This window comes from Pezoporus occidentalis, unplaced genomic scaffold (assembly GCF_034315485.1).
Source record: "Pezoporus occidentalis ecotype Australia unplaced genomic scaffold, CSIRO_AGI_Poc_V1 ctg39, whole genome shotgun sequence".
NCBI lineage: Eukaryota > Metazoa > Chordata > Aves > Psittaciformes > Psittacidae > Pezoporus > Pezoporus occidentalis.
In genome coordinates, this window is record NW_026915713.1 from 5,280,103 (window position 1) to 5,292,642 (window position 12,540).

The 12,540-nt window shown below is 39.7% G+C and overlaps 1 protein-coding gene across 1 annotated transcript in view; it reads right to left on the reverse strand.

Moving 5' to 3' along the window:
* SLC35F1 (solute carrier family 35 member F1) overlaps positions 1 to 12,540 on the reverse strand; it is a 239,156-nt gene that overhangs the window by 89,771 nt on the left and 136,845 nt on the right. The window contains exon 2 of the mRNA XM_062632436.1: positions 11,519 to 11,694. Within this exon, the coding sequence (XP_062488420.1) occupies positions 11,519 to 11,694 (176 nt within the window). The remainder of the gene's footprint in view (positions 1 to 11,518; positions 11,695 to 12,540) is intronic.

A 12,540-nucleotide genomic window follows, 5' to 3' on the forward strand; every position in this document is an offset into this window, starting at 1 on the left:
AAGTAAAGTTTTAGTCTTTCTTCAGCCCAGTAACTTTCCCCATACATCCTCAATAAGGCACTTTCCCACAGAGAGAGGCAATCTGCTGTAGGAAGAGAAAACACCACGTCACCTGGGATGTGATAGTGATATATACCAACCACATTATCATCTAAACAGGAGCTAAAATACCCAGGCATGTACTTGTTGGTACAATGTGCTTGTCCCTTAACAAGCACATGCGCCACCTTGCCCACCTGACATGCTGTGGTCCCTTGCGTACCAGCATTCAGGTGTGCACCATAGCCAGCCTCTACTTAAAAATGTGTTTCTCACTCAGACTTCTGACTGTGAAGCTGCCCCTGTAACTTCAACTTCCTGCCGACCTGCCACCCCGTCAGCCAGATGGTTTTCTAAGAAAGCGCTCAAACCAGTGATTGCAACCCAGTGACTGCTGGCTGACTAGCTCCACGGTCAAGTCCATTCTTCTTTAGGAGGGAGCAGATCGCAGCAAACATTTCTACAACATCAATTCTGCCTCAGTGATGAAGGCATCAGAAATTTACTGAAGTCCTTCAAATGTTTTTGCTGCTCTCTTCAGCTCTGGAACACAGTTCTTAACACAAGACATCTTTTAACACAAAATTTAATTCACAGTTTTAGTACGCTGTTGCAAAAGACTCCACAAGATCCTTCATCAGCGTCCATGCATTCAGGATTTGCTTGGGAAGAGCTCACTGTCAACTTGGTTTGCTTGGAAAACCTTGTTATTTGCAAGCTTCTGTCCCCTTCATGGCATTTTAGCTCTTTGAACTGTTATAAAAGCTGTGAGTGGACATGAGATGTTCCTTGTAACACCATGGCCTGCCTGTTATCGTGCTCCTGCCTGAATAAGCATGAAGCCTAGCTCAGGAACACCAGAAGTTCGCTGGGATCTTGAGATGATAAGCAATATAAAATAATACTAAAAATAAATTCTACTGTTAATAGATAGGGTTTTTTGGATGTGTGCATATATATGTGTGTGTGTGCATGTATATAATTAACTATGTGTGCATGTACACACTCTCAGGATCACTCACACTAGGGCAAACCACTACAGATCCCTTAAAATGGAGCCAAACCTCTTACATGACAAAGATAGGAAATAAGGGCACTAAGTAGTTGTCCCTCTTGAACACCAAGCAGCTGAAATCTTAATAGGACATTCAAGAACATGTTCAAACCAAAGATTTCAAATACCAATGAAAACAAACAGCATATCCTAATTTATGGTTAAAATATGATTGATTAATCATGATAGATATATATATAATAGATATATGCGATTATGTATCATATATACATTAGTTGATTATTTATAGCATACCTATATATCATAAATTACGGCAACTCCTTCACTTATATCATCAATGGTGGAAATCAGTGCAGATCCATTTTATAAAAGCAGTAATAGCCCACCTCTACCCTGAGATATTAAAACCTCCTTTAGAATTAAACAAAACAAAACAAAGTATCAGATCACAGACAGATAATCAGAGAAGCAAAGATAAATGACACTGCTTAAACATTCTAGTAACTGCACAGAAGCAAAGTCATGAATATTTTAACTCAGAAAAGGTACAAATGCATAATTTTTCTTTGAAACCTCACTTGCTATATTTCTGCATCAGTTACAAAAATATCCCTATGAACTGACTGTTGCTGTCATATAACTGAAAACTAAAGGATAAGTGTTCTTGTGAGACATGCACGTGGTCTCTCCCTCTCCCTATATTCGGAGCACTCACTACTGCTGTCAGCAAAGCTCCCACCTTCCATCAAAAATTCCTTCTCCCATCAGGGAAATGCGTGCAAGAAATGGAGGAGGCTGCTAGACGGCATATGTTATCCTTCTCCTTTTCTCTAATGTTAATTCAGGGAAGCTGATGTAGGGATAAGTTCTAACAGAGCTGGTTGCTAATGATCCTGAGCTACTCTACTGAGTAGCAACCTGGCTCTAAAGCATCCCCGGTGTTTGTGAAGGAAAGCTGCAGCCAAAGGGAGACCTAAGTCAAGAGGTGATTCCCCAGGACCCTGAATTCTGAGCATCTTCCAGAAGTGACTTGCTGCTCCTGTCTGTGCTTGGATCTTACAAGCAGAAGGGATAGCATACAGCACAACTGCAGCTTGCATACAGAGTGCTAAATTTGTACACATTTCTTCAGATGAAGCTGTGATTAGTATTATAGCACTATCATCCAGAAATGCAACAGGAGTTCAAAGTAACCATATGCCAATGGCTAACAGCTCAGCTAAATATAAAAGAAAAAATATGCTTACAAAATGGTGGAAAACCTTACAGGACATTTGTATATTTTTGCCTTAAAGATGTATTTAATTGTAACAATAATTATTACGTGGTAATAAGGGAGATGAAGGAAGAGAAACTTACTGCTTGTGTTACAGCTTGGTATTACGTGTGAGCCAAAAGAGTAAGTTGAAAGCAGAGTTTTTTCCTACTAGCATAACTTTTTATTTCCTTGATTCATGTTGTCTCATAGAGTGTATTTTAGAAAAGGTGGTAAGTTTTATAGCTTACTTTATAAGCTGTGGCTGTGAGTTACCTGAAACATCACATACTTCTCTTTGCTCTTTCCTCTGTCCCCGTACGTTGTTAACAGAAACTAATGAAATACGAAAAAGAAAATGGAGAGGTGGGATATTTCCCATGTGAGAGAAATATACTGTACTTCCAAGCCTTCGAAAAGGACTGTGCTGCAAGTCTTGTGTACAGTTTACAACTGGGGTCTGCAAAATGGGATGCTGGCGAGTCCTTAATTTAGTGAAAACTTCAGAAGGCAATCCAATTCACTGCAGGAACCACTTTGTTCTTTCATTATGATTCTTTTTTAATGAGAAAGGCGATCACAAGGATAAACTCTATTCCTCTGAATTTTTACACTAATTACATACAAAGCACCATTCTGACAGAGTGGGACTTACCTCCTTCAGGCAATACAGTTATCATCTTGTAGCCACATTTCAAATTTCCCGTATGAATGTTGGAGCTACGTGTGCTGAATGTGGATCTTGCTACCCTGGCTAGCTGCTTGAATTGATGAATGTTTAAGTATTCAATAAGTCACAGGCAAATACTGATACTGCATGAAGTGGCAGAGACAACCCTGGTACTCTGCATACAGCTGTAGGATCAAGGGTACGCTATTTTATCAGAAACATTAACTTTCCTCATTGTGGTGGGAAGGGATGGTTGCTTTTGTAAACAGCACTTGAGATGTTTATGTATTAAGATGAATCAGACTCGTATACTAATACTACAAAGGACAGTTATCCTTTAATTCTACAGAAAATCAACTGCTTGTGATTCAGCTCACACCCTTAAGAGACAATTTATTATTTGACAGACTGTGAGGCAATATGGGCTAGATAGGGAGCTGCTTTACCTTCAAATAAAATTACTGAGAGCCACATTCACCCCTGTGCAACACTCTGATACCGTGGACCAAATTACAAAGCTCAGTATATGCTCACTGCCATGGTATCTGAGCACTTCCAGGGCTGTACCATACAATGCCTGCCTCTCCACATTTAAAAGACTTGATTCTTTTACCTGCAACATCTATGCCCCTACCTGAATGTGTGGTACAAATACATAATGGCAGCTGCAGAGATGGGGATGCAGATCAAGCAGCAACATGCTCGAGTATTCAAACTGTACTTCCTCAGAGTTTCCCTGAGCCTGCCTACTCATCCTCCTAGTAATGAGGTTTATCTTCCCAAACAGGTACTCACAGACTTGTGTTCAGATTACTCAGTGGTTTGAAGGGCTGGTATGGCTCCTGGAAAATTGTCAGAGGAGGGAGTTTCCTGGGGTCAGCAACAAAAATCTAAATGCTGATCCAAACATACATGCTTGCAAATATATGTTGCCTATTTGACCCAAGTCTGAGATTTGGGTGCTGGAATCACCAAGAAAAGCATCACAGTATAAAACAGCACACTGTGATGGTTTTTTGATTTCACTAAATTCCACTAGCTACCTGTGATGTTGCAGCTGTGAGCTGAATAACTGCATGACCTCCATTTTATTGCATCTGTAGTTTCTATTTATGGGCTTACTGGCATGGAATGGCCACATCTGGCTAAGTGCTCCTAAACTGTATGTAGATCTACCTCCAGGGTAAAACTGACTTATTTTCAAGTAGTATATTCAGCACAGACATTGCCTCACAGTGATGATGCAGCATCTTGATGCAAATATGGTTCGTCCCCCACAGCTTCGGCCAGCCTAAAGCTTGGCAGCCTTTTTATGCTCATTACACTTAGTGCCTGTAAGGTTTGCTCTCATAAGACATGCACCAGTCTTTGAACCATGGTGCAAATCTGAATCTGTTTCTAGAAGAAACTGGGTAAGGACATAAACCTGGCAGCCAGAAACGTGACCAAAAAAAATTAGCTGCTCCTATCTTTTCACTTGATGCCCTTTTGCAGCTTTTGTCTCTGATGGCACAAAGGATACTTTGAGCAACAAAGCTATTTTGAAACCTAGCAAAACAAGAGGCACCTCTGGACTGAATGAGTCGCATCAGGGATCATGAGATGCTACTACAGAGAATGCTACAGCATGGATGCTTGATTATGCCTGGCCATTACTCCTTTGGGGTCATCATGAGTGTATTAGTGTTTGCATCATTAAACCATGACACACAGAGCTCATGCTTAACTGCTGCCACCTGCATCCTAAAGGAACAGTACTTTCCAATTTTCAGTTTGTATGTGCTGTGGGATGCACACCATTTATTCCAATGGTATGATGCAATGACTGTGCTGCTTTGACCAGGATTAAAAGGACAGATATTTCCTAACACAGGACTATTGTTGTGGGTTTGGACAGCAGATGTCTGACCTAACACTCAGGAGCACAGAACTGAGAAATGAAAACACATACAAAGAAAGGACTGAGGCTTCCTTTCAGCCTTTGCCTGCCAATGTATTTTCACTATGTTTGGGGCCAGGATTTCTCTCCATAAATGTTTATTTGTGCAGCTGGCAAAGGAAACACACCTGATGAAAACAAAAACTGACTAAGCCCTGGGATGCCCTGAGATGCCTGGTCCCTTGTGTGTGTGGAGAGGAGCAGCACGGCCAAAGCAGAAAGCATGTGTCTGCTGGTTAAGTGTAACAAGGACAGATGACAGCGAAAACCCCACAGGATTAAAATACCCCACCCAACCTCTCCACTAGGAATAGCAAAACAGAACAAAACAAAAGAGAAAGGTCAAGCCTCTGGGTTTTAACCCTGCCTTTGTATCACCAATATGGTCTACCAGATTTTCACCCTGTCTTCCTACCAGCTATGTGGAATAAATTGTACTCTGTGGAAATCTCACTTGTTTCTGTATTATGGCTAAGAATGTGAGAAGACTTCACTGGACTGGGAACAGAAATTCTATGGGTTTGGGAAACTGTCATAAAGAAGAAGATCCCAAGGTCCTGTGTTGAAACTATACACACAGGAGAAGTTTAACACCTCACTGAACTGTAACCACCTACAGAGTAAAATAATAAAGGTTCATGCAGTATAGAGCACAGCAGCATTTAGCATTTTAGAGCAGGGAATTTTTAAAACTCGATTTAAAGTAGAGGGAAAATGCAAACATGCAAACACAAACACAGTGATTATGTAGATGGCACCTAACAGGAATCTGGCTCTGGTCATACTGTCTTTTTCTAGCTAGTTTGCTGCGGTGCCCATGATCTGATAGGCAAATCCTGAACACATAACACGTCATAATTCTTGCTCCTGTGAGCATGCTATCCAAACCAGAAAATTGCATGTTACAGAAAGATCCCTGCAATTTGAAGCGCCTATAAACATCCAGCATTCTAGTTTCATTTCTCCTAAAGCACAGAATTCCCTCTGAATATGAAAAGGGCGCTTCAAAACCCAGACAAAAGGATTGTTTGGCTCACCATTTTCATAATAAACATATTCCACACAGTTTGGCATCTCTAATTAGAAGCCCAGAGCAATTAGGAGAAAGTGCACTGCAGACTGCAAAGCACCACACAGCAGGAAGACTCTGCAGTGCTGCTATGAGAATACCAAAGACCTGAACGTCATTATTTTTCACTGGTCCCAAGCTATGCTTGCTGCTTTGTTGCATTTTTACAACCCAGGGTTAGCCTGGCCCTTTGAAAGGATCTGGGCCACCTTGATGTGCCTTCCCCCATGCTTCAAGTGGAATGCTGTTGTTCTTTGCAACATCTGCCATGCATTTGCAGGCCAGCATGTGGTCACCTTGAGGGACTGAGGACCACTTCTGTCACAGGCAGAGAAGGCCATAAGGCTGCCTGGCTGCAGCTTATGCAGGTTATGTACACCACTGAAGGGATAACCAAGCTCTTTGTTGTACAGCAGAGGCATAAGACTATTTAGAAAATCAAACAATGATGAAATGCATCTTTTCTAATCAAAATAACACCCTGTCACCCTCAGTAAAGAGAAAGTGTCATATTCCTGGAGGCTTCTCACTGAATATGCTGATGGGATCAATGCCTTTTCAGAAGACACTTTATGTCAATGGTACAACACATATTGTCCAAAGTACATGATATCTAATACAGCATGATTACCTTAAATCATGTACTGTCTTCCTTTCCTAGGCATATTCTCATGGGCACTTGACAAAAAAAAGGTGTTAATAGTGAATAAATTCTGGTATGTCTACCTAAGTTAACTGTGTAGTACTGGTTTGTGCCAATATAACATTGCTAGTGGAATAAAACTGAGTAAAAATTTACCCTTCTGATCATTCAATAAATTTACTCCTATATAAAAACTCCTATATAATGCTTTACTTTCGTTCAAGAAGCCTCAGTCGATTTTGAGTAAGTCGGAAGGATACTTGGAGTGGGGGGTCATGCATATAAATGAAGATATGTATTTGAATAGCAAATAAATCAGGAATTTATATATGAGTGCAATACCAATGTCATAAAACAATCCTAGACAAAAAAGCATAAAAAATAATATTCCAGTAAAAGGACTTCAATCCTTAATAGTCCTACAGGATTCTCTGGCTGACTCAGGGGCACAGATCACATTTGATTATATGTCAAAACGAAGACATTTCAGTTACTCTAAGGAAAACCATATTTCCACTGACATATGCTACAACCTCATCACTTAGCTTAGAAGCAGAATTCATCCAGACAGATTCAAAAAAACTTTTCTGAACTAGCAAATTATTTCCAGCCCTCAGTAATGGTGGGCTGAAAATACTCGGTAACTTGTTACAGTAAAATTAAGGGAACAGTTGCCAATGTGGAGCCCTGCTTGCACAGAATCTGTCCCTTAAGGATTTATGGTTCCCTTCTGTTCAAAAGACATTTCTACTGCTCCTTCATTTCTGGTTTTCCAGAATAACAAAAAAATAGCAATTTCATATTTTTTTCCCTTTAATGATGTCTAGTAGATGCGTTGTTTTCATTCGTAGCATATGTGAGGTGTCTTTTAGACGTAATTCATTTTTGGTGGCAAGCTGTTGATGCTTGCACCCATGTTGACTACCAATAATTAACACCTTCTGGTCCACTGTGGACAATTTCCCACTTAATGCTTTTTAAGGTGTTAAAACTAATCTCCACCACCTCTACTTCCCATAGCTCCATTTCACTGATAGGAGGCTTTTCTTCCTGGAAGCCAAGGTTTTTCTTTTCCTCAATGAGTAATAACAGGCAACTGAAAGTGTCCTAATAAGCTTTTGTTAACCAGCATCCTCTGTTGATGAGGGGACTGAGCTGTGATAATAAGTGTTAAAATCTTCTTCTCAACTCAGAGGTGTTACCATGGACAAATACAGGTTTTGGCTGTGAAAACAACAGGCATGAGAGGAAGTTACCTCAAGAGAAAGAACTGAGGGGATCCTTATTAGCTATTAAATTTTTGGCATATCAGCCAGATAAAACATAATGACGTTCAATGCCTTATAAGGCTGCAGTAGTGACATTAATTTTGTAGCACTGTTCTCATACAAAAAACCTCTAATGAATTATATTCAGGCGTCAGCACTGGTGTATTAATGAGCACTGGCCTGGAAGCTCTAGTGGATAGTCTTTATAGGTAAGTGGTTACTGGCATCAATATGCATGCCTGGGTGTGCGCATGCCTAACTAAAGAACCTCTGCACTCACCTCTTTGGGTAAACAGTAAGTTCACCTTAAATTTACATATAACAAAGGAAATCAAAATTAGCATTAAAAATATCCAGGACAAAAGAGAAAGTTTTCTAGATACCGAATTCACAAATTAACGGAAACTTTAGAATTCAACTGACTGATAGAAAATGTGGTTGGATTTTGCACCAGAAAAATCTCAGTTTGTCCAAATTCTTTTCCTTTTCATGCCCTTTACCTGAGTAGCACCTACATTTTAAGGCTTATATGAAAATCTCACAAGAACAGATCTTTCCTCCTTTATCACTTCCGCACTTTTACTGCCTTCAAACTGATTCCACATTTAGAACTACAGGACATGGGAATGAAGCTTAACAGTACTCACAGATTCTGGCACTAGCAGGACTTGTGCATCTCCTACACTGACTGATGACATGTAGATTTGTTACATAGTGGTAGTGCTAATCTTTGCACCCAGTAAAGGACTGTGATAAAATTATTTTAGTGAAAGCATCTTGATCCACAATATAAAACTGTAGTGGAAGCTGCTGGTTCCCATGGACTAATTTTAGGTGCTGGAAATTGGGCATTCACTGCAGAAGGCTTTAGTCAGGAGAGCTTAGAATCAGGAGCTTTAATCATCTGCTAATGGTGATTTTCAGAGACCACTGCAAATTCTACCTTTTTGTTATCATTCAGAGAGCTTATATGGGGTGAGATGAACAGCAAGGGAAGATAAGTCAAAGGAGATCCACAGTAAATCAAAATTTGGTAGAAGCCTCTAGAGAAAGGGGAGTTCCTTATGTCTCAGAAAATTATAGTTTTCAGTTCTACAGTGAATTAAGGGTGTTTTTTCTGCTATCTCAAGTGACACCTCCTAAGCCAGTACATTTCTGAAAAAAACCCCAGAGATTAAGAAGAAAGCAAAGAAAAAGACAAAAGGATTCAGCTATTTTTGACTACAAGCCAGTTTATGATGGTTTGATTTCTAAAGGAGAAAGAGGATAATTTAAAGAATCTTAAGTCTTGCACACAGGGTACAAGAACCACACTTGAAAAAAAAAAAAAGCGCTTCTGATGCTCTCAGCACTCAGAACAGAATTATCCCATATAAAATTAATAGCATTATTATGTGATTTCCATCTGCTAGCGATGCCAAATGACTAGAACTGCTAGAAAAGCCTTAGTGGAACAAACACAGATAATGAATTTGAATAAATACACAAGCAAAAAGACAATGTCAGGCTCAATCACTTGGCAATATTAAACGCCAAGTAAATGAGCTGGCTGTGTAATGCTATAGAATCCAGCAGCAATGTTATGCTGAGTGCCTGGATCACTGCTTTCAACGCTTCAGTAGCCGGTTTTGTTCTGGATTTTTCTTCCCCCCCCCCTTTTTTTCCTTACCAAACCATCTTTCTTTTTCTGACAGCTTCTCTTCCAGAGTATTCCATTGGCAAGCTTTATATTGTGCTGTGGTTGTTTGTAAGGTCAGTATTCAACCACAGGCCCATTCAAACACCTTCCCCAACCTTCCTCACTTGTCCAGAAAGTATTTTGCACGTATCCCTAACACTTTCCCCATTTGCTTCCTAGATATATCTTACTGACACAACAGAAAGCTCTGACACTAGCTCTGACAACCTCTCTTTAGTCCACCACTGTATTTTTAAACAGTCAGAAAATTATTTATAAAGTACAGTTTTCATATATATTTTTATATGTGTAAAACAGGACACTTCATAGCATTTTTGAAATGTCAATCTATATCAGATGTCAAACATTATTCTAAATAAACCCCTGTAATGCACAGCAGTATGCTGGCCCTTATATCCTCTCACAAGCTAGCAGTTTCAAAAAAGTAAAATCTATTTAAAAGTCACAGGAACTTGCCTTCCACAGCTTCAAAATCAATCCTGAGAAGGACATTTCTGGGACTGAACTTGGGAACATCTAGGCAATCCTACACTCAGAATTATTTTTAAATCCAGTTCTCCAGAAAGATGCTACTAATACATGTTTTAAAGCTTTTGCAGAGCAAAGCATATGGTGATGTTGCCCCCTCCCCCCCCCCAAAACTAAAATCCCAAGACAGCAAAACACTGCCTGAACAACCTCTCCTTGTATAAGAGCTGACATTTCCTCCACAGACTGGACTTCATTGCTTCCGAAAAATGTCAATGGAGACCAAGGTTTATGAAACTTAAGTTGTAATACATTTAAGTGCTTTGTACTGGAGCACAGTGGTATATTTTTGATTGTTCATTGTTTGCATGGAAATTAAGTCCTTGCTGTTTTGGATCACTTTACAGTATTGTATCACAGACTGGACCATGAGTGAGGAACTTAAGCTTTAGGGTTCTCAAATCATTAAAAAATGTAACATCAAAGAACAATCCAAAATGTTTGTTCCCGTAAGAAAGTGTGAACCTCTCACTAAGCTGATAAATACATCATGGCCTAATACATTTTGTGGTTCTTCTCCTCCATAGAGCCCTTCCCTACTTATGTCAGGAGAGCCAAGTGAGGAAAGCACACAATATTTTTGTTCTTTTATTTTGCTTCTAATCCATGCGTTCTGTGAAGATGAATAAATAAAACCATTACTAAAAATGAATGGGTAAGAAATGCATTTAAACATGTTCACCACCCACACCTTATCTAGACATGAAATCTCAAAGAAGGGAGGGATAGGCGGGAAAGGTACAATCCCCCTGTATTATACATAGACTGTCAAGCAGTTTCAAAGTGTACTATAATGCTTTTGTCACTTTGGAGGTCAGGCTGGTTACACAAAGCCTGTTGCAAAGCAGTGGCGGCTGTAGAGCTGCTCTGCCCACATAGCACCTCAGGGAGATGACACCCCAAATTCCCTCCCTTCATCTCCTACTTCCCAACAACTAAAAATTGGCTATTTTTTTCTAACAACAGGTGAACTACTGAATGGCTGTAACCAGAAACTACAACTAACAAGCTCTTCTTTGTTTGCATCTGTGATCTCCTTAACCTATACAAGATGTAAAGCATATTAGTATTTCCAAGCAAGGCATGCAGTGAAATCCAAAATGAACCCTGCGTGTGTGGTTCTGGTGTCACTGGTAGGTATAGGAGGAACATTCCCATAAGAACAGTTAGAAAGTCAAAAGTACTGATGTTTCTTTTTCCTTTCAGGTTGCATCACTATCCCCATCATCTACGGATTCATTCTTTGCTGATGAACATTTGTTGTTTTTTTTTTTTTTAATTAATCAGATATGTATTACTAGGTAATGTAAACATGTAGCACATGTTAATGGGATATGAGTATAAATTACATTGTGTGCTGTTTTCCACAAAATAATTTCAGAGATGCACTTACCTTGTCTGACAGCTAGTGTTGTTGTGTAGACCAAGAACAGAAGAATATAATTGAGGAAGCTCTGAAAAACAGGTGTGTTGGCATGGAAATCTTCTGACAAATACTTGCTTGTGAGACCAATGCCACAGATAAGGAGGGAGAGTACTTGGCCAAGTGCCACAGACAGCAAGAGATCCCTAAAATGAATGAGAAAAACACAGACATAAAGCACTCAGCCTCCTTGCCAAGGAAGAAACACTCATCCTCCTCCAGGAATCGTGCTCAATAGTGCTAAGACACAGGAAGAAACACTATGTTTCACTCAATGAGGGAGCTGTTGGGTGTAGCCAACATAACATTTCCATTATTTGTGCTCTTGTCATGAGCTTAAACATTACCCAAACACACTAACTTTTATTCACATATTAAACAACAGAAGATGGTACATCTCTACCATTTAATTTCACAATTCACAAAGGATAAATGATAGTTTAAATCAACCAAAATACAGCACTGCTTCCTTCAAGCATCTTCTCTAACAGAAAGACCCAGGACAATCATTCAGACAGAGCAGTAATCACAGCTCTTCCAGGCCTTAGTAGCCACAGAGAAAAAGCAGAGAAAGGATTTCATTTTATTTTACTATCAACATGAATTTATCTTATAACTTCCTTCCCCTCATTTCATTTCCATTTCATCATACAAACTATTCTTTCCACCTACTGTGATACTGTATGTATCTTTTCATCTTTGTTACTGCTTAGTTCCTATTCTTTTTGCCAGGAGCGGGAGGTTCCACTTTCGCCTTTCCCAACTCCTTCTGTTTCTGAAAAATGTATCCCTGGTTTGGTTTCTTGCTTTGATATGCTTTTCTTGACTTCAATCTCCAGTCTCCTCTGCATTCCCTTCTTATAGTGTTCCCCCTCTCTCTTCCCACAGGTCTCCAATAGTTGCTCGTTTCCTGCATGTTCTGTCTTCCTATAGTTTTCATCTCTTTATGCAAGAACCCGCTGTATCTGAAAGCCCTTTTCACTTCCAACTAC